General features: G+C 42.7%; 1 protein-coding gene across 1 annotated transcript in view; it reads right to left on the bottom strand.

The window, feature by feature from the left end:
• Positions 1-23,321, bottom strand: part of szt2 (SZT2 subunit of KICSTOR complex) — a 94,882-nt gene that overhangs the window by 8,061 nt on the left and 63,500 nt on the right. The window contains exons 58-68 of the mRNA XM_085773520.1: positions 22,531-22,578; positions 19,957-20,078; positions 18,527-18,712; positions 14,315-14,570; positions 14,146-14,225; positions 12,159-12,284; positions 10,961-11,163; positions 9,867-9,963; positions 8,405-8,485; positions 7,484-7,558; positions 172-237 (exon numbers count right to left, since the gene is read on the bottom strand). Coding sequence (XP_085629646.1) covers positions 172-237; positions 7,484-7,558; positions 8,405-8,485; positions 9,867-9,963; positions 10,961-11,163; positions 12,159-12,284; positions 14,146-14,225; positions 14,315-14,570; positions 18,527-18,712; positions 19,957-20,078; positions 22,531-22,578 — 1,340 coding nt within the window. The remainder of the gene's footprint in view (positions 1-171; positions 238-7,483; positions 7,559-8,404; positions 8,486-9,866; positions 9,964-10,960; positions 11,164-12,158; positions 12,285-14,145; positions 14,226-14,314; positions 14,571-18,526; positions 18,713-19,956; positions 20,079-22,530; positions 22,579-23,321) is intronic.

Here is a 23,321-nt window from a genome sequence, read left to right as displayed (position 1 = left end):
AAGCAGACTTCATTAAACATTGAAACCCATTAATTCCCAAAGACACAAACAGGCACGCATGTAGGTTTGGAAAGGAAGAGACCAGGACTGATGGCAGCAAGCAAAGCGGCAGAGAGGGGTGATGCCTGATTGTGATGAGACACCCCTCCCCTGAGAATGGCTGGGACATACCGCACAGTCAGATACTGGGGTGGCATCTGGAAACTGCTTGCAACGAGGTTTGGTGAGGAGACTGCCCTGATGGAGAGATGACATGGAGTGGGACGAGGCAGACATACAGACGGATGAGAAGGACGACTACAGAGAGGCGATAGGAATCAAACCATTTCCATACTGCACAAATCCAATCACACACACGCACACACACACACACACAGACACACACACACTCACACTCACACTTACAGTAGTTCATTGCAAAGCACAATGCTTGTACATATTTGCATACATACAAGCTATGGTGCATACAGTTATGTCACCTAATTTAAGTCTGACTGTTTCCTTGAGTGTCTTTCACTATAAATGCATTTTAATGTGCAACCAGTCATTGGCTTTTATTGGAGAACAACCTAACGATAAACTGACAAAGCTACAGTCCAGATGATGGATGTGTGAGACTGATTTTGACTGTGACAAACAGTCGGTTTTAAAGGGATAGATCAACATTTTTGGCAAATTCGCCTATTGTCGGTGCAAGCTGTTGTTAGATCGGTGGAGCAGAGACGGGAGCTGCTCAGCTAACGTCGCATATAACGTATAATTATGTAACATTATGACTAGGGCTGTCAGAGTTAACGCGTTAATCGCGATTAGATTAATTAAAAAAATTAACGCGATTAAATTTTTTAATCGCGGTTAATCGCGGCCCATTTTGTCCTCTGTCTGCTGGACTGGAGGACTGGAGTGTGGGACCTCCAGTCCAGTAGGTGGCGGTAAGCCACCTTCAAGTTGGTTGCTACACAAATATACACAGTCTAACATATATCCACAGCTCCATCCATTCATTTTTTGACGGCTTTGTTGTCAACAAATGCACATGGCCATGTATTGATTTTTTTGACGGCATCGGTTGTCAACAAATGCACGTGGCGATGTATTTATTTTTTTGACGGCATCGGTTGTCAACAAATGCACATGGCCAGGCAGAGACGTAGCAAAGTAAAGGGCAATTTCCACTGGATGCAATTCGTTTCAATTCTGTGTGAGTTTCATGCATCATGTGTTATGATTAGGTAGGCCTACTAGGTCTGGTCTAAAAGTTGTTTGTCTAGAGATTATAACACTTTGGAGTGTTGAAAGTCCAAAGCGCCATATAATATTTTTAATAGAGATTAATCGCGAGTTAACTATGGAAAAAATGCGATTAATCGCGATTAAAAAAATTAATCGTTTGACAGCCCTAATTATGACACATGAAGCACATACTTGGAAGTACTTGCGCTTTTGAAGTCACCCAGCAGCCATGTCTGGAATGTAGTTCCTGCTACGCATTTGCCTCAAAAATAACTCTGTCTCATAACGTTACATTATTATATCATAGTGTGATGAATTTGCAGGTCACAACTTGTCCACCAGAGCGGATATGGAGTTGTTGGATTGTGTATTTGATGAGGGAAAGGTGAAAATACTGTGCGCCATAGCGTTAGCTGAGCAGCTCACATCTCTGCCCCGCCGATCTAAAAACAGCTTGAACCGACAATTGAAGGTAATGAACCTATTCCTAAAACTATAGGGATTATGGCAATGGGCGAATTTGCCAAAATGTTGAACTATCCCTTTAAGCCACAGCCTGAATTCTTCAGTTGCACAAAGCAGATTAGTTCTTCATTATCATGATTGCCAGATTGTGACACATTGAATTCTGAGTAAATTAACTTTCTTTCTCAAATTTTGAGGCATTTTGGGGCATTTTTGAGCTTCATACAGCAGATTTGGATTCAGTACCCTTTAATACCCCTAGAAATTTTGTATATTATACATATTCACAAAATGCCTCCACCACTTTAAATAAGCACATTTTCAGAAATTCTGCCTAGACTACTACTTTGGAAAGTCAGCAAAGAATGAGAGGATAAAAAGAAACATTTGATTTCTGTCTCCTTCCCTCTTTGATTTCTACAATGCTGGCAAACCAGAGAAACAGGATCATTACATACAGTGGTATGAAGGTTGTTACTGCTGGGACACGTGTGGTAAACGTGAAAAATAGATGACAGGCAGAATTTCTATATCGTGAGACACACACAACTCATGCAGCCTGCGTGTCCGCTCTAATCCTTTAACATGTGCACTGAAATGGAAATTAACACATTCCTAGTGCCAGAAACACACTGGGTGCATGGCATGAGCATGGAGGCTGTGGGACACCTTCATTTACATTCTGCCAGCTTCCTCAAAAGCAGAGGTCAAAGTTCAATGCAGCTGACCTTGAAAAAAAACTTGAAAAAGGAAAAGTTCAATTCACTTTAACTGATCCGTGTGGACTGATGATCACCTGTGCAGTCTGTCAAAATACCAGACTAGACCAGAATCACATCTACTTGCTACTGTTAGAGAAACTTTATCAGTCCAGCTGGAACCCCAAACTGGCTTCATTAAGACACTTAAAAGAATTATTCAAACTTAAAGGGATACTTCACCCAAAATCAATAATTCACCAATTTTCTACTCACTGTCATGCCAAGGAGGGGTTTGGGGACCTTTCAGAGTTATCAAAACGCTTTTAGAGTTCCAGGGGGGGTCCAGCTGGCATTGGATTTTCATATAATGGTGGTGTTTATAATGTCCGTACTGACCCAAGTGTCCTGAAGTCGCCACATGAAAAAGTTGTTCCGAAAAAATGAATTTGATCTGTTTTTAGCCTTGTTGTAGTAGTAGCTCCCAGTGGTTGCGCGATATGTTCTTCCGTGGTTACATCCAATGGTTTACAACGACGAACAAACATCTCGCAGCAAATCTCAACACGCGGCAGTGGCTCAGGCAGTAGAGCGGGTCGTCCAATGATCGGAGGGTCGGCGGTTCGAATCCCGCTCTCTCCCAGTCTCTGTCGTAGTGTCATTGGGCAAGACACCTTACTCACCTTGCCTCGTGAATGCGTATGAATGATCATGGTGGTGGTCGGAGGGGCCGTTTGGCGCATACTGTGCAGCCACACTTTCGTCAGCATGCCCCAGGGCAGCTGTGGCTACACACGGAGTTTACCACCACCGGTGTGAATGTGGTATGAATGAAAGCGTCTTTGGGTCATTGAAAAGTGCTATATAAATTGAATGAATAATAATAATAATAATAATAATCCATCAAATTATTTTTTTCCAAACAACTTTTTCATGTCGTGGGTCAGTACGGACGAGCAGTATGGAAGTATTTGGATGTTTTATAGTGTGTGTTTTGGATGATTCAAAAGTGAACTCTGCCATTATAAACGCCACCATTATGTGAAAATCTGTTGCCAGCTGGACCCCCCCTGGAACTCCAAAAGCGTTTTGATGACTCTGAAAGTTCTCCAAACCCTTCCTTGGCATGACGGTGAGGAGAAAACTGGTGAATTATTGATTTTGGGTGAAGTATCCCTTTAACTACATATTAGGACTGGATACTGCTACGGCCTTCCTGAATCACTGCAATTCCAGTTCAGCCCAAAGAGGCTCCTGCATCACCAAATACTTAGAAGAGCACCAAGGACCCTCATTTTGTGGCAGCATACTAACCAGAGCAGGCGGTGCACTGACCCTGCCAAAGGCAAACACAACCTCAGCAGCAAATGTGCAGCAATAACTGAGTAATGCTTAAGAGACAATTTAACTAATGTAATTAAAAACTCCCCAGACAGCATGTGTATTTCAATCAGCATCAATGAACTTTTAATGGAGTCACAACAGACTTCTGCTCATTACATCCCCACAGCTGTGTGAAGGCAGAAGGACACAGTATCTAGTCATAGTGACGCCACACTGGTGCACAACTCCTCGACACACACACACACACACACACACACACTGGTCCATCATGACTCAGTGCTCTACTTTTATCAAGGCCAGGGATCTGATGATTTCCCATTCTTTCTGCTTCTTTATTCCAAAGGCTCAGTCCTGAGTGACGTGCAGCTGGCTCAGCTTCACCACAAAAGGACACAAACAAACGCAACTTCTGCAGTAAATATATTAACTCCATGAGAATAGGATTGATGGGCTGAAAACATTATGTCATCATGTGGTAACACGTCCACATCTGCTCCACCTGTGTATGTTGCTCTGAGGAAGAGGAGGTGCTCGCTGCTCCAGAGAGTTTCTATGACAACATGTGTAAAGGACGAGAGCGCAAACCCTCCTGATGGTTGATACGGGCCACTCCTAGAATTTTGTCTGTCCTCATTAAAGACATGATGAGGCATCATGTCTTGGTGAGATCTTTGGAGACGTTCACATGCAGTCAATAACCCTTTCATTACCAGAATATTAGTAATAACCCGGCTGCGCACAGCCACGTAAACACCAATAACCCTTTTGAAAACTGGAATATGCTCATATTCCGTTTTTTAAAAACCCGAAAATTACCCCTGGGTTACTCCTTTTCTATCCCGAATATTTGGTCATGTATACGCCTATCAGGATATGTTGTTGCTTTTGGATACAGGAAGAAGAAGTGGAAATGACGCGCATTGTGTCACGTGCGTCTAGACATTGTCCGCTGTTTTGATCGGGATATCCCAATTGATTACAATTGCCATGTATACAGGAATAACCCTGATGCTCACACATGTTAAAGCAGATATCAGTGGCACGGCCGTTTCGGCTAATGCTGTGTTCAAGGCAGGCTTTTGAAACCGTAAGTTACAGCTTCAAGTCACAACTACGACTTGGTAGCGTTCCAGGTAACCCGTAGCTCGTGTTTTTACCGTCCTGTTGTCTGTGAAAGTTCCCTATAACGGCCACTCGTAACTTCCGACCCGTGAACTCGTACCAGATCGAACTGGTATGACTTCACAGGAAGGAAAAACACAAAGTACGAGTTTCCTTGAACGCACCATGAGTTAGCAGCCCCCGCCCTTGTCAGGCATCAATTGGTCCTCGTGCTACGTCACCACATTCACGCGCATCCCTTGGCTGCACACACAGCCCTTCATGCCGTTCTCTCCCCTCATTGGATAACACTTGTATCCCACAAGGAAAATTTTCTCCTGGGGTTACAGCAGAGCAGAGTGACGGAGAGACTCGTGTTTAGGCTGAAATACTTCATGTAAGTGATTGCTGACGGAAAATAGGACTATTTAGGACTTATATTAACAAAAGCATTCCACTGATATCTGCTTTAACGGGTTATTCCGAATGTTTCAGAAACCGGAATATTGGCCTTAAAGGGATAGTTAAACATTTCGGCAAATTGGCCCATTGCCATAATCCCTATAGTTTTAGGAGTAGGTTTGTTACCTTTAATTGTCAGCAGGCTGATTTTAGATCAGCAGGGTAGAGACGTGAGCTGCTCAGCTAACGCAACGGAGGCTAATGGGATTTCCATGTTTCCCTCATCAAATTCAACAACTTGATCTCGTAACATTCCATTATTATCTCATAGCGTGGTGAATGTGCAGGTCACAACTTGTCCACCAGAGTGTTTTGGAGTTGTTGGATTGTGTATTTGATGAGTTTGATGAGGGAAACCAAGAAATCCCATGAGTCTCCATAGCGTAGCTCTGAGCAGCTCACGACTCTGCTCCGCCGTTCTAAAAATAGCTTGCACCGACAATTAAAGGTAATAGGGTTGTGCCGATTGGCGATCCAATCGTCTATCGGCGATTGGAAGGACGATCGGCGATGTTTTGTTTTCTTGGCGATTTTACACACACACATACTCGCTACTTTTTTATTGATCCAATGCGCAATCTGTTTGTTTTGTTTTAATGAAGCCGCTTCTCTGGCTGCTTCCAACAGACACTCTGTCATATGACAGTGTTTCACCAATCAAATGCAGCCACTGGCGACGTCCAATCAGACGGAGCCAGGTAGTCATATGGCCGCACACAACATCTCTGTGGTAAACAGGGTGGCCACTCCGCCTCAAATTTGAGGAAACACGTTTAGCTGGTGTTGTTGTGGCTGTGACTAGGCTGCCGACGCCAGCGCTGTTACTGTAGCCTATGTTACAGCCCGACGAGGTGTTCCCTGATATGCCACAAATAAATTACGTCCGCCAGAATAGATTTTTCGGCTTTCGGCAACGCAATAGCGTTCCGTTCATTGATCATAGCGCTCTTTCTCACACAGACAGACAGAGAGAGAGAGAGAGAAGCGCGCATGCATGACAGCATGACAGCAGGGCACGGTAAAAGCGAAACTCATACGCCGACGCCCCCCCCCCCCCCCCCCCGTCGAACGAACACGTACGGAACGGCCGCCCCCCCCCCCCGGCGATAGATAGGTCTATCGGCGATCTCCAGGGAGGGCGATTGGGACGATCTGAGAATGTCAAAATCGCCCAACACTAAAAGGTAACAAACCTACTGCTAAGACTATAGGGATTATGGCAATGGGCCAATTTGCCAAAATGTTGAACTATCCCTTTAACCTGAATATTGACTGCATGTAAACACAGTGACTGACACTATCTGTGTGCCATGACACACAGGGTCCAGTCAGTGGGAAGCCTCAGAATTCCCTCGTGTGGACGCAGCTAAAACAGACAGAGGACGTCGTAGTCAAAGATACAGACCAACGTGTGAAATTCAGTAGATGCTTCATCAAGAGTTAAACTGTAAGAGACAGTCAGACAGACTCTGTGCTGGAGAAAGTATGCTCTTTGGCTCACTCTGCTAAAGTCCAGAGTCCTGGAAAGCAGACCTGAAGGCCAATCAGGTGTGGCTGGTGAATGGGGGACAGCAGGGAGAGAGCCACCCAGACCACGCTCTTCTTCTTCTGAGCTGGCAGAGCTGTAGCAGGGGTCTGGGCCAGGAGGATGGACTGTTATACCAGAGCTTTTGTTTTCCATGCAGCCTGGCCAGGAACAGAGTCTGGAACTGGACTTGATTTTCTAACAGAAGTTTGCTTACCCTTTGTGTATTTTATTTGGTCTATTGCCAGGTGAGTCCCTCCCAGTAGTGTCCAGAGAAACAGCTTTTCCACAAATGCAACAACAGACCTGGGTCTCTCATTTTAACTGTCTTGTTGTCACACTGAATAAACCATGACACAATCTAAAGTGTTGACGACTGAGCAGCACAGTAAAAACTACTAAATAGACTTGCAGAAGATTACTAATGTAAATAGTTGCACAATAGGTGAGTGATGTAGAGAGACACAAACATCCTGACCGGCTCCTGTGGGAGACCAACTTACTGCCTGTTCAATAAAGTTTCAACATCAGTCCTCAGATCAAAACGGCTGCTGTATCTGTGCCTGGTCTGGACTTTGACCTCAATGTAAACACACCTTTTAAAAAACACAAAACCCCAGAGAAAGATCAGCGTGTGTGTCTCAGCAGCATTTACCTGGGAGTTGACTGTCTGGCCCATGGGAATGCGGGAACACTCGAGTGCATACTGCTTCACACAGAAGTAACAGCCCTGGCAGGAGGAGGACACACACGGTTGTTAAACTACTGAGTCATGGGACAGTGCGGCTGATCAGCAGAAAACAACACAACGGGAAAGTAAGCTTCAGAGCAGCTGCAGGTGTGTAGCACCACATTATGTAATATTGTAATACATTTTCACCTCATGATGTAATAATGACGCATTTTGTAATAAACGGCCACATTTTGTGATTGAATTCTTGAATGCAACATGTAATAGATTTTGCATCATGTTGTAATACGTTGTTACATAATGCACCAAATTATTAAATGTTGCATTTTTTTATGAAGAAATGTAATAATTTGGTGCATTATGTAACAACTTATTACAAAATGCAGCAAAGTTTATAACATGTTCCATTCAAGAATTTTATTACAAAATGCGGCGTTATTACATCATGAGGTAAAAATGTATTACATTATAATGTGGAGCTACAAGGTGTCTGAGACAGAGGATGTTGTATTTGAAGACCTTTAAAAAAGCCTTTAATGGAGGTTTAGATTACCAAACCTACACTGTTCTCTTTTCTTGCTATAGTTATAAAATATCTACAGTATACATAATATTATATAGATATTGCATGTGTCAATTTGTCATTCCTCTCTCCAACTGGTCTGGTCAAGAAATCTGAAAATGTCATGGCTTAGTATTCCTACTTTATTTTATCTGATAATTAGCAATTTATGCTAAGACCACAGACCATCAAATAAGCATCTTTTAGCCACTACAAGACAAAACTGCCCTGGGAGAATCATTCAATTCACACATGAACTGTATATTAACTAACAGTATGTCAATGAGCATAATGATGAGTGCCACTCGTCATCTCCATCTCACCTGAAAAGCCAGTTCCATCAGGACGATCCCTCCTGGCAGCGCCCTCTGGAGGTGATATGCAGTGGTGCCAGATGCCGGCGTCTGTGGGGTTAATTTACAGAACAATCTTACATGTATGGCTAGGAGAGCTATTTGTTGGTAGTAGGCCGAGTCAAACTTATGTGTTATTGCAATTCAATTCGGGATGGTGACTGCTAAAAAGTTGATTTTACGAGTGTGGAAAACGGACTCTGTGCCTACTTATAACTTATGGTTGGGAGAATTGTCAAACACTTTACATCTGGAGAGAGGGGATAAAAAAAACAAAAAAACATATGTGTTTTTGTGCAGTTCTCTGTCGCCCAGTTTACAGAGCAAAGCTCTGTAAAGGTTTGGCTCTTTCTCTGCCCTCATGCACAATACAATACTATACAAGCTAGAACTGCCACTGACAAAACTGGACACAGAACTCGTCCCTCCTCTCACTGATGTTACAACTGCCTGACAAAACACAGACCCTGTGTTTCTTGATGGGCCTGCAGGAAATGGAGCACTACTACAGTGCTTTACTACAGCTCCACACACACTGTAGTGGCATTAAGCATTAGTCAGATTCACTGTGGAGAATAGAGACAAAAAAAGTTTTTTGCTTAAAGGAATAGTTCACCAAAAGATGAAATTCAGTCATTAGTGACTCACCCTCATGCTGATGAATACTCTGGAGTAGTTTCTCAAAGTGCGTCTGGAGACCCGGGAGGGGGGTTCGTAGTCCAATAAATTATGAGAGTCAATAGCACCTGACACAAAAAGGTCCATAAAACTACACAAAAACCTTGTAATATTCCTCCACACTGCTCGTCCACTGCAATCCAAGTGTCCTGAAGGGATATAGTCCAGAGTTTACTCGAAACGACGTCCGTGAGCATCGTGTGATTGCCCCAGGCAAATTCAATACAGGACTGTTTAGGCTGTAAAAATGCCCTAAATGACATTGTAAACTCTGGACTACATCCCCTCAGGACACTTGAATTGCAGCGGACGAGCAGTGTGGAGGAATATTAAATGTTTTTTGTGTAGTTTAACGTGTCAGGCCCTATTACTCTCATATAAAGTTTTTGTTGGACTACGGACCGGCCTCCCGGGTCTCCAGATGCACTTTGAGGAATAAAAAACCACTCCGGAGTATGAATTTCATTTTTTGGTGAACTATTCCTTTAATGCAGATCAAACATGAACATGAACATATATTCTAAATGATATTTTTATATTCATTCCATTCAGCCCAGTCAGTAGAAGGTGTCAATTTCATGTAACGTTGGTTGTAAGATGTAAATCTCACTGTTATAACAACTAATCCCACCCGGTACAAATATATTCAGAAACTGCATGAGGTTCTGGTAACAAATGAAAATAAGACGTTGTGTTCAGGCCCTGAGTGTGTGTCTGGGGATGAAGACTTGCGTGTGTGTGGTGGAACACTAACCTTGGGGCTGTCCTCACTCTTCTGCTTTACATAAGAAAAAGACATCCTCCCTTCTGATGACATTGTGTTCAGCATGGCCGCACGCGCCCGGGCGATGCTGTAAGAGAGCAGGGGGTGGAGCGGGGTCAGTCACATGGTCAGAGCCTAGAAAGTGAGAAGCGGGCAGGACGGGCATATGACCCACATCTAGTCCGGTTACATTAGCTGACCACTTTATCTACTGTCAATATGACTGGATGTGCAGAACTTGTCCTGCCTAAATCACTGCAGGTCATTTGCCTTCAAGTCTACAGAAATCATCTTAAAGGGATACGCCAACATTTTTTTTAGTGTCTTGCCTCACTCCCGAGTCCATGACAAGCAGATAGACACCATCCTTTCAACTGTGCGTGCAGTAACAGGGGAGATACGGGCAGAGCTAGAAAGTAGCTATTTAGATCAGCAGTGTGTCGTTACTTTGTCTAAATACCAGCTGTTTACAATTTTGTTCGGGCAAATTCGGCGCTACTCAAGCTAGCCGTTGTGACCAACGCACTTCCGGTTTTCCGTTTACTTTCACAAAATAAAACACCCGTTGCCCTTTACATACAGAAAACCATGACGATAGAATTTGTGCTTTTACTTTGAAATAGGAAGCTAACCTACCCTCGATGTAGCTAGCTTGAACCAAAATAAACCGTCTTTACTTGAACCCTCTGTTTTGACCGATCTCGTCCCGTTACCGGCATTTGACCGCTCAAGATGCCTTACCGGAGAGTTTTGTCAGCTCTGAGACAAAGATCGGCCCGCCGGTTTCCGTTTAGAGTTGCTGAAGAGTTTCTCTGATGACTTTAGGTGGAGGCAGGCTAACACTACCTATACACTTCCAGCGTTTGAGCTAAGCTAATTAGCGGTGTGCCAGCTCTGCCCGTATCTCCCTTGTTACTGCACGCACAGTCGAAGGGATGGTGTCTATCTGCTTGTCATGGACTCGGGAGTGAGGCAAGACACGAAAAAAAAATGTTGGCCTATCCCTTTAATGCTTTCCAAACACCAGTGAACAGAGGCACCGTCTCAAGTTGACAAAATATGGAAAATGAGTTGCTGATCCAGACCTGCGAGCTGGAGACTGAGGCCGGACCTGGACCAGGATGAAGCCCATGCTCTGCAGGTACTGGACGTACTGCTGGAGGAAGGTGCTGGAAATCTCCAACAGCCAGGGCTCTTCCTTCAGGCGGCTCGGCAGCATGTCGGCTGAGTCGGTGCTGTAGCTTCGGTCCCGCCCTGATGCCGTGGAGTCACTGGAGCGATGCCGTTTCTGTCACACACACACACTGTCATTATACATCTCTGAAAGGCAAAAATAACAGCGTTCCCACTCTTTTCTTGAAATCATTTTCCAAGATATTTCCAGCTGCTCCAGTCTGACAGACATGTTACTACGCTATACACTAACACATCCCCCGTCCCATTCATAGAGAAGTGTTCTTTTCGACACTTGTACCGTATACTGGACATGATTGTTTCTATGTTTATTCCATAAATCTGATTTAAAGATGTGCAGTCTATGGCTCTAACTTATGAAATAATCTCTTACATGCTTAGAAATTGTGACAAATTTATCACAGAACAACACAAACATGTTGTTTTTAAACCACATTGCCAGAGAGAAAACCCTCATGCTCGCGAAACACTAGACATGCATTTCAAGGTTTTACCTTACATAGGATGTACAGGGAAGATGCTAAAACAGAGTACAGACCATATAGGAAAACCTCAGAGAGTGTGTTTTCCCAATACACGGTCCAATACTAATAACACTCATCAACTCAAAGTCTCTAATTATCTCGCTAGGCAGCTCCTTGGAAAAGGAATCCTGAAACAGGTCTGAAAAAGTCAAATAGAGCTCTGGTAACTGATTAATAATTTTCCAGACAACTCAAGCTTTTCCAGGACATTTTACTTTTTTTCTCATTTTCCATGACTGGAAAATTAGTCAACAATTTTCCAGGTTTTCCATGTCATTCAGGATCTTACCCTGAATAAGATATAGATGATGTCACTTTTCAGCTGAAAGAGTTCTAAACTTAACTAAAGGAGTGATCATTCTTATATGGTTTGTAATGATGCATTTTTTATTCACTCTCAGAAAAAGTTTACAAACTTAACAACTGAATAGGACCAGAGCAAACAAACTTGAGATGTGAAAACGCTCCTCAAAGTCCAACCTACAACAGTAAGATGACAATAAATACAGCGGTGTTCTCTCACGTCCTGCGAAACGCTGATGAATCACTGTCCAGCATACAGTACCTTCACTGGAGGCTGAACAATCTGCTCCTCTTGGATCTGCTTCCTGAAGATGGGGTCAAAGAGGAGAGGGGTGGCGCAGTAGTGAACCAGCCTGGACGACTGCTTCAGGGTCTCCAGGTCCACCGCCTGTTCACATACCAATGGTTACTGTTGTTGTAGGATAAGATGACAACACTGCACAGGACACACTACCACCAAAGACTCAAGAGCATTCAAGGGCGAGGTTTTAAAGAGTTTCACACTGGAGCTACTCAGAAGAGGACATGTCTTGTTGGACGGGCTTCATACAGTAAATATAACACTGGTATGTAACATCACAACTACGGCACTAGACAAGCCTTGAGCGGTGTTTTCACCCGACCTAAACCCAAATCAGATGCTTTAAAAAGAATGGAGATGTACAGGGCAGTCACCTACTGGAACAGACTCCCACAGTATTTGGTTTCAATCACCAGTAGAGTTGGTTTCAGGAAAAGACTGAGAGAAAGTATAATACAGAAAGCGATGTTTTTATTTTTTCTTAGTCTGTTTTTTCCTATTCTGTTAGGAGTTTCCATATGTCTGCTTCATTTATTTTCTTTTGCATATTTTTATTTATTTTTCATTTATCTTTAATTTTGCTTCTTCTCTTCCAAGTTTAGTTTGGTGTATTGTTTGTATTTGTTGATGCTTTATTAACACACGGCCCAGCTGGCTTGATTCAGGATAATTGTCTATATTTTTTTGGCTTTTTGCCTTTATTTGATAGTACACAGTAGAGATAGACAGGAAAAGGGGAGGCAGAGAGAGGGGGAATGTCATGCAGGAAAGGGCTGCCCGACGCAGGATTCGAACCAGGGCCGCCTGCCGTGAGGACTGTAGCCTCTACATGGGGCGGCCGCTTTACCCACTGTGCCACGCACCGCCCCTCTATAAGTATTTCTATATTTATATGTATGTGTTCAGATTGTGCATATGGACTTTTAGAAATGTTAATCTTGTAACAATGGGGATCTACAATAAACTAATATACTAATATAAAACATGACCTTTTAACGAACCCAGATATTATCATTTGAAAACTAATTACTGAGCATTACTGAGCGGAGTCATTAGTAATTCATCAAAACCACAGAGCAGCGAGTGGCACCATCCCATAGGCTCTGCCAGATCTCATTAGCTATAGTTAATATTAGGCTGATACTGAATGCTGAAGTCTGACTTGCTCTTCTCATCCAGTTTGTTGTTATAATCAGGTTGTGAAATCATGTTAATAATGGTGTGATACCATTTTAAATTTAACCAACACATGAGTAAAAGATTAGCGATCACACTATCTACTATGTAGCAACTCTGTGTAACCATACAATGAATCAAGCCTGGCCTTTATAATCACATAGGTGCTGTTATGTAAAGTAAGTACAGAGTTACCTACTAAGGGTTAGGGAAAAAAATCGATACAGCATAGTATCACGATATTTTGCATGGCAATATTAGATGCCAAGTATCAATCTGAACAGATTAGGAAGTTCATCTTAAATTCATTAAAACAAATGTTAACAAAGTTTTCATTTGGAGACATCTGCAGTTGAAAAAAAGCAAATAGATCGCAATATATAGCAGTTTACTGCATTATTTTGTAATATTATAATAATATCGTAACGCATATAGACACAAGTATCGTGATAATATCGTATCGCAGGGACTCTGGTGATTCCCACCCCTACTACCTAAAGCATTTAGCTTCTAGATCATCCTTATCCTCACTCAACCTCAACAAACTATACATTGTAGAAATGTGATGTACAAACATATATCGCATGGATTTATAGCAAAAGTCTATTTCTAGTTTGACGAACCATGATGTGAGATGTTACTGTTATTTGATCTGCTGATGCCGACACACTCTACATGAGGGGAATAAATGTCAGATTTCACAGAGTGAATTTTCCGTTCAACTGTTACAATAATGCATTTAAATATGTGAAATAAATCTGCTAGGACTTACTGAGATGGGCATGTTGGACTGTGCTGACCTCTGCTGCCAAGTCACAAACAGGTTCTCTATCTTCATCTGCTTCTCCATTTCTGTCAGGACAAAGTCAAAGTTACCACTCTAGAAATATTCTAATATTTACATCATCCTCCTCATCATCAGCAGTAGTAGTAGGATTAACCTCTCCGTTCAGTAGCTTTGATGTCTAAGAGCTGGCTGCCATGTCGGGCCACCACGTCCCCCTCCATCAGTGGTCGGATGGTGCAGATGTCTCTCAGAGCCTCGTCAAAGGGAAGCAGCTCAGAAGGGAAGTGGAGTGGAGCCAGACTCCGGCCAGAGCTGCCCAGTCTGCCCTGGTCTTTACTGGGCAGAGGAGGAACCGCACTACGCAGCAGAGCATCGGGTTCCATGGAGGGGCCGAGGAACGGGTTAGGGTTCTGGACAAGACACGACAGAGGAAATGAAAGACAATCAATTGAAGACTGGCTTAGGGTGAAATCTCAGCTGTGAGCCTGAATGGTGATACTGTGGTGTTGTGAGAAGAGGCAAGGCAGCAAGGACAAGATGATAAAGAATCAAGTGAAAGTTTGTGTGAGAAAAATCTGAAAAAGTTCCCTCAAGGCGTTACTGAGATACTCATTACGTTTACATGACAATAGAAATACATTTTCAGGGATAGTTCAACATTTTGGCAAATTGGCCCATTGCCATAAGCCCTATAGCAGTAGGTTTGTTACCTTTAATTGTCGGTCCAAGCTATTTTTGGAACGGCAGAGCCGAGCTGCAAGCTGCTCAGATGTTGGTTTCCCTCATCAAATACACAATCCAACAACTCCAAAACGCTCTGGTGGACAAGTTGTGACCTGCACATTCACCACACTATGAGATAATAACAGAACGTTACGAGACAAAGTTGTTTTTGAGGCAAATGCAGAGACTACTTGCTGAAAAACTGCCCCAGACGGGAACGTGCATCAGCAGTTTTGCATGAAATTACCTCGAAAACAACTCTGTCTGGTAACATTCTGTTATCATCTCATAGTGTGGTGAATGTGCAGGTCACAACTTGTCCACCAGAGCGTTTTGGAGTTGTTGGATTGTGAATTTGTTTGATGAGGGAAACCAAGATATCCCGTTAGCCTCCATAGCATAGCTCTGAGCAGCTCGCGGCTCTGCTCCGCCGTTCTAAAAATAGCTTGCACCGACAATTAAAGGTAACAAACCTACTGCTATGACTATAGGGATTATGGTAATGGGCCAATTTGCCAAAATGTTGAACTATCCCTTTAATCTGACAATAACTGGACAACTGAAGTGCATGTAAATGCGTTAGTCAGACTAATATTGGACTTCTCCAAATCTGACAAAGACACTTCTGCATGTTGATGCCTTAATCGTTCTGAAACTGGACAATGCATGTGACATGCTTCACAACAGTAGAGACGGCACAAAGTTCAGTTCGATTCAGTGCATTTCACACATTGAAACCAGCGAGAAGATGTGTTTTATTTTTAAAAAAGAAAAGAGAAAAAAAAGTGTGGGGTTAGGGTTCAGGAACTATAGTTGAGAACACCAAGTTATTTATATCCAGTTATCTACTAGGTGACCGACAACAGGGCAGGGCTCTGTATAAACCTGCTGAAATGACACATATCTCAACCTATGTTGAGGAGGAGGATACCGTCAGTTATTTGATTTTCCCTGTTGCATGTAAACTGGGACAAGGACCGAACTCCGATGAGATGCTCAAATCGAGCTATGAGCACAGCTCGACTTAGCTGCGCATGTAAATGTAGTGTGTTGAGAAAAATGTGACTGACGGACAACCTCAAAACAATATGCCTCTAGCTCTGACTGTCACAGGTGGGAGGACGAACACTGGAGGCTGCTGAGCCCTGAGTAAAAAGTCTAAATACTGAGGTTCATGTGAGATTTCACTTTTCCCTTTTAACACATTTGCAAGAAAAATCTAAAATGCAGTTTTAAGGAGTGAGGGGGAAAAAAAGGTAAAAAAAAAAAAACCGTAACGCTACCAGACAGAGTTGTTTTTGAGGCAAATGCAGAGACTGCTTGCTGAAAAACTGAACGAATTTACCTCGAAAACGACTCCATCTCATAACGTTCTGTGTAAAAAAAATAATAAATCAATATTCTAAATTAAATTTTCACATCAGGCTGAAACATGGCAGTAAAAGAGTGAAGGGTGTGATACTTGACAGCTCTACATGTGCTCAGCCTGATAGATGCTACAGACTCCACACTTAATAACTGCCGTGACCTGTGGCCACTGAATGGATGAGGTCCAGTGGAGGTAGAGTGGAGAGGTTTCTTTTTTTTTTTTTACAAACTATATAATCATATATTCACTGCACTGCACATTAATGTTGATTGGTGTTAGTGGAAGACTCGGATGTCATGAGAAGTGCTCGTGTGCCCTGGTCGCTGTTGAGAGGAACTTTTGGGCGAGTTAGTTCAGTGGAGCAGGTCAGGGACCAGATGCCCCAGTGTGGCAGAGTGTACTGTGCCCACAGGCAGGAGGGTCAAACTGTGCACTGGTGCTCCCTCTGCTTCTCATCAGGACCATGACAGATGAAGCTCTGTTCAGGCAAATTTTCTGCTGCTCTGACTCTGCCTTCTGTCCACACTCATTAGTCATGCAGTGATGAAGAGTGGGCCGTCGGAGGGGAAGTTAAAGTTTGTTCCTTCCTATTCTTTGAGCTTGTTTTGCAATTGGCTGGAGGGGGAGTGGGGTGGGGGGGTCTGTGGGGCTGAAAGGCCATTTGGAGTCTTTCTTTGCTGTAAAGTGCTGCTCTAATAAACCCCTGTTTCCGCCTGTTACACACAGCAATATAGGAAAACACTGTGCATGACATTTTTCTGAATTTCTAACCTTTTCTCATTTAAATTCAGCTGCACTGCGAGCTGTATGTCTACATCACCATGCTCACACTAGGGGGGCCCTGGGCCAAAGATACTCTGCTGGGGCCTTATTAACCCAGCCACCCCCACTCATTCTGGATGCTATTCATTAAACTAGTGGCTACTTGATTAAACACTAGTTCATGTTGGACTGAGGATCCAGCATCCGGCACATAAATTAAATCACAGGTGTTTTTGGAGATGTCCACACACTGGCTCTCATTTATCAACTCTCCCGCAAGGATCGGCATTTATAAATCTGAATGTGACCGTAGGGTACGCAAAAATCTCACGCCAGGCCTGACCAGGGGTACGCACATATGAACCAGCGTGTAACATGCAAGAGTCATGGTGCGGTGATGTCAGTAAAGTCCCTCTTCTTGTCTGTCTTCTGTGTCTCGATGTCGTAAAAGTACTACCCAACTCACTCATAATTTCAGATAAACAAACTTTTTTTCGACCGGCTGATGCATTGCAAATTTTTACTTACTCATTCTTTTGGGGAAAATATTTATATTTAAGACCCAAACAAGAAAAAATTTGAATGTGGATTTTTTTTAGAAATAAAGTGTGAAGCCAATTTCTTTTGAAAAAATTATCGCAACAAATCAAGATAACGTAGAAATGCATAACAAAAAATGGGAAAAATGACATTTGAGTAAATAAGTAGTTACTGCAAATTTAATTTTAGTATGTTTCACATACCTTTTTTTTTTTTTTTACTTTTCTGTCCTGTTTTGGTCCTGCTTATGTCGTCAGGTTTGTTCTGTCCTTTGTTTTCTGTTTGTCTCTTTTTGGTCAGTGTATTGTCAGTTTATAAATTGTGTATGTTATTGCCTGTTTGCATTAAATAAATAATATTTAATTTTTTTTTAAACTTTAGATGGTACTCTTGAACTGGAGTATTATTTTGAGACAGGACTTCTTGTAGGCGGTGGAAAAATGCTGATTAATCGTCGCTCATTGACAACAGTGTGTGTCTCAGTCTCAGTGCAGCGTGATACACTAGTGTTTCTCAGTTTCTACTGCATCTAGTGTAAAAGTGTTAATGGGCATTTGTAGCTCATACAACCCCACTTCAAAAAAGCTATCTGTTGTTCACTTGTTTTGGAAACTTTTTTGGCGGTGGCAAATCTAGTGATCTTTAGGGCCGTTTCCACAACAGGAACTTTGGGGTAATTTTACGGGGCCGGGAGCCGTTGGTGCATGTCTCCATAGCAGGAACCGGACCATCTCCTGGAACTTTTATGGGGGATAAACAAGTCCTTAACCCTACTGCAAGTGACCCTGAAAAACTGTCTGGACAATGAATAGAGAATGAATCTAGTCTGAGGCAAAAAAAAATAGTTGGAGGGAAAAAACCATGAGGAGGTTAAAGATGAGACTATCAGAGGATTAAAGAAACTAATGGAGCGAGCAGTGAGTGCTCAACATGCAGCTGATGTTGTGTCACATGATGCATCAGAATCTCTACCTGTTTGGAGTCCATCTCATGCAGAGGTGCATCAGAGAAGCAGTGGTGGTGGAAGAGGCCCATCTTCTGGTTGAGCAGGCAGTGGACCACGTGAGCCCTGGCGTTCTGCCACTTCACCAGACGGACCAGCTCCCGGTTCAGAGAGGCGCCCAGATCCACAGACCAGTTGTAGCTGTACAGAGTCACCTGCACGGAGGACGGTTAGAACCAAACACAGGATTAACGTCACTGGCAATAATATGATAATATGACAAAATACAGATGCCACTGGAGCAGTGTAATACTACAAGGAGAGAATCGCTGCTCAGTGAAACTGACATGGTCAAGGTTTACAGCAGAGCCCCATCAAGAGTCTTATGGAGCATTTTATTAAGACTTAAACCTCAAAGATCACTGCCTACATCCCAGATGATCACACAGGAGAGAACATCCCAGCTGGCCTGTCCCCCCCTCAGGCCGGCTGGGATCTCCATGAAGTGAACCATGTCTGCATGATGATGGGAAATGTATCAAATATGAAGAGGACAGCACGGCTTAAAGGAATAGTTCAACATTTTCCCTATAGTCATAGCAGTAGGTTCGTTACCTTTAATTGTCGGTGCAAGCTATTTTTAGAACGGCGGAGCAGAGCCGCTCAGAGCTACGGAGGCTCATGGGATTTCTTGGTTTCCCTCATCACACTCATCAAATACACAATCCAACAACTCCAAAACGCTCTGGTGGACAAGTTGTGACCTGCACATTCACCACACTATGAGATAATAAGGGAACGTTATGAGACAGAGTTGTTTTAGAGGTATATTCATGCAAAACCGCTGATGCGTGTTCCTGTCAGGGGCGGTTTTTCAGCAAGCAGTCTCTGCATTTACCTTGAAAACAACTCTGTCTGGTAACGTTCTGTTATTATCTCATAGTGTGGTGAATGTGCAGGTCACAACTTGTCCACCAGAGCGTTTTGGAGTACTTGGATTGTGTATTTGATGAGTTTGATGAGGCAAACCAAGAAATTCCCTTAGACTCCGTAGCGTAGCTCTGAGCAGCCTGTTGCTCTGCTCCGCCGTTCTAAAAATAGCTTGCACCAACAATTTAAGGTAATGAACCTACTGCTATGACTATAGGGATTATGGCAATTGGGCCAATTTGCCAAAATGTTGAACTATCCCTCATTCCTTGTGTTTGTTGAATAATACAGAAAAGTAATTGCATATTAGATCGATCTAAAATCAAAACTTTATGAACTGTATTTTTTTTCTCTCATTGTCTCTCTCTGTCTGCGTCACTCTCTCTCTTTGCCTCTGCCCTGAAATGTCCAAACAGGGATGTATAAAACCAAAACGACCTGTATGCTGCAATGGTGCAACAAGGTGTCAGAATCCTCTGCTTGTTCTGTGGGATGTTTACAATGCAGAAGCTCCCATATGTCCAGTCACCTTTTTATCCAGGATGCTGATGTAAAGGAATCTCTGTCGTGGGGCCAGTCCCGCCCCGGCCTGGCTCGGACTGAACCACTCGCTCTGCTCCAGAGCCTCGAAGCGCTGGAATCCCTTATGAGCTGAGGAGAGAGAAACTGAGTGAGACCGCAGGGAAGTGCGAGTTAAAACACACGGCACACTGTGGTTCCCCACGATCCCTCATCTCTTCATTACAGACTGGAGGAGTCCAGTAAGTGGACAGCACCAGACCATCACACTGCATGGTTTGCACTGAAGTACTTTTGGTTTGTATATTTGCTGAGGGACGGCTGAGCCTTTGAGTTCTGAGGCCAAATGCAGTGAATAACATACATAGAGTGAAAGCTTTAGAAGAAACAGTGATGCTGGTTTTTAAATTCACACATTTGTGGGAGAAAACATGTGCTGAGCAAGATCAGTGGAAGAGAAGAAAAAAATAGAGTTCACTCTGTGCATTCTAGTATCCATTTATATGTTCAGGATATTACGTCTTAGCAGGGGAGAGGAGATGATGTCAGATCTCAGATAATAGTGTTTCAGTTTCCACAAACTACAGCAGCAGCTTTCTGGATTACACCTCTGTTTATCTATTATGGTATGTATTTTATCATCATTCTGTCTTTTAAAGTGAGACATTGGGTCCTGTTTTCATGCAGGTGTGCAGCACAAAGTGTGGCGCCACACACATATACACACACACACTCAGTACAGAGGGTTAGGGTTAGCAAGAGCCAAACAGAGTTCTTCAACTTACTTGCAAAATTCTATCTGAAGAGCGACAGCGTATTAAAATTGCTGGTGATTTTAAAGTGACAGAAAGTATAGGCTAAAGGCCAGGGACACACTGGATGTGTAGCATGTGTGGGACACTCTTACATTTTTCATGTATGTGTGCACAAGCATCCTAGCAGAAAGAGACGTGATTTCACAAAAAATGACCTTTGACTATTGTCTTCTCTGTCAAGGCTGAATCTGAATGTGACTGTATTTAATATAAATATGTTTCACAACTGCATGTGGACTGGATTGGCTTTTATCAGACATTAATTAAAGGGATAGTTCAACATTTTGGCAAATTGGCCCATTGCCATAATCCCTATAGTCATAGCAGTAGGTTTGTTACCTTTAATTGTCGGTGCAAGCTGTTTTTAGAACAGCGGGGCAGAGCTGCGAGCTGCTCAGAGCTACGCTACAGAGGCTAATGGGATTTCTTGGTTTCCCTCATCAAACTCATCAAATACACAATCCAACAACTCCAAAACGCTCTGGTGGACAAGTTGTGACCTGCACATTCACCACGCTATGAGATAATAACGGAACGTTATGAGACAGAGTTGTTTTCAAGGCAAGGTTCCTGTCAGGTGCAGTTTTTCGGCAAATAGTCTCTGCATTGGAGTTGTTGGATTATGTATTTGATGAATTTGATGAGGGAAACAAAGAAATCCCATTAGCTTCTGTAGCGTAGCTCGGATCTTAGATCTAAAAACAGCTTGCACCGACAATTAAAGGTAATGAACCTACTCCTAAAACTAAAGGGATAATGGCAATTGGCCAATTTGCCAAAATGTTGAACTATCCCTTTAATAATGCAGAGAAATCCAACATCAGTGGTCAAAAAACTCCACGCTCACGCCATGCATCCGGTGTGTTCCCAGCTTAACTGCAGTCCAAAGACAGCTGCAGTCCAGGCTGCTTTATACTATCCCTATACAGTGTTGGGAGTTACAAAAGTAACTCATTACAAAAGTAACACAATTACAGTAATGCATTACTTTGGTGTAACGCAGTAATATAACGCATTACAATTAACAATATGTTTATTTGCTCCTTTTTGTTAATTCATCGGATCAAATTTCATTCTGCGTTTGCGGCCACCCAGCTCTCCTTCCACTCTCCATGGTGGACACAATTACAATGCGCAAAACCGTCATTTCAATCCTGCGGTTTAGACATGCTGTTATTTAGGCAGTTACTCTTAGTAGATTACCCACAAAACGTAGCTTTAGTAGCTTTAGAGGCCAACACAGTCATTAGGCTACATCACCCTCCACTGAATGTATTATCAACAACAATAAACTACATTTTATAGTCATATTTCTGCAGCTATTTTGGCAAAGTAACTCAAAAGTGATGCAAAAGTAGTGTTACACATTACAATTCAGACAGTAATATTATAATGTAACTAATTACTTTCAAATGGCAGTAACTATTACTATGTAATGCATTATATTTTGGATGTAGCTTGCCCAACACTGTGCCTATACAGTATAAACACTCCATCCATGTTCTATTATATTTACATTATGGTGTTTAAGGTGTTCCCACTGAAATCAGGCCAATAAACCTAAGTCACTCACACCTTGTAGCTCACACCTGGATCCATAGAAACAGGGCCCAGTGTCTTTGTTTCTGTCTGAATCAACTTTGTTTTGAAAGCTGCTGTTTTTTGGACAGACAACTTAAATAAAGAAAAACAAAAATAATATCTTTATAAGAACACTGATTTATAACATCCCATCAGCATCAATGTGTCAAGCTGAGAGGCAAACTTACGTGTGAACCTATTTAGCACTGGGGTGTTTTCCTCATCTGAACTGTCCTCTGCAGGTAGACAGAGATGGTACAAACAGCAAGGCGGCATGGACAGTGAAACACAGAGCTCGACACAAACTGATGGAAGCGGACACTTGCAAAATAACACAGGTGTGTGAGACAGCTAGCATGGACAGAGAAACAGAATTAGCAGCAAGGAGAGCATGTTGAAAGCTTCCACACAAAACACTCATGCTGGGTCCTCGTCCTTCTCACCATACACAAGATGTTAGCAATGTACGAGCTTGGTTCAGAGTCAGCTACAGCTACCTCTCCCTGGGAACTGTTCCAGACCGTCAGGAGATCGATTCCCTTTCAATTCTTCACACTTGGGACTGAAATTAAGAAGTTACCTCCAAGTCTTCTCACCTTCCGAATAATGAAGTTTATCAGCTGCCAAGGTTTCAAAGTAAAAGTCCTACTGAACTGCTGTATAGATGAGGCACAGAGACTGGCTGATGCTGGATTCAAATTAAACTGGTGCAGTAGTGGACTAAAGAAAACAACAGGGCTTTCTGTGGCAACTGCAGGTCCCAGAGAAAACTTGTACCAAACATCCAGTCACAGAGTTTAAATCCAGTCACTGTGCTGCTGATGGCTGTATAAAGTAGAGGAACAGCTGGAACAGGACCAGAAAGATCCACAAGCAACAACCCCTATGTCAGTGAAGATGAGTAACTAAGTACATTTATGTTTGATTTAATTTAAGAGAAAAGTTAAATTAAAACAACATTGTGTTCCTACAATAATGA

This window comes from Trachurus japonicus, chromosome 4 (genome assembly GCF_045865225.1).
Source record: "Trachurus japonicus isolate A0001 chromosome 4, Traja_1.0".
Classification (NCBI taxonomy): domain Eukaryota; kingdom Metazoa; phylum Chordata; class Actinopteri; order Carangiformes; family Carangidae; genus Trachurus; species Trachurus japonicus.
This window is presented reverse-complemented; position numbering and strand designations above follow the sequence as displayed.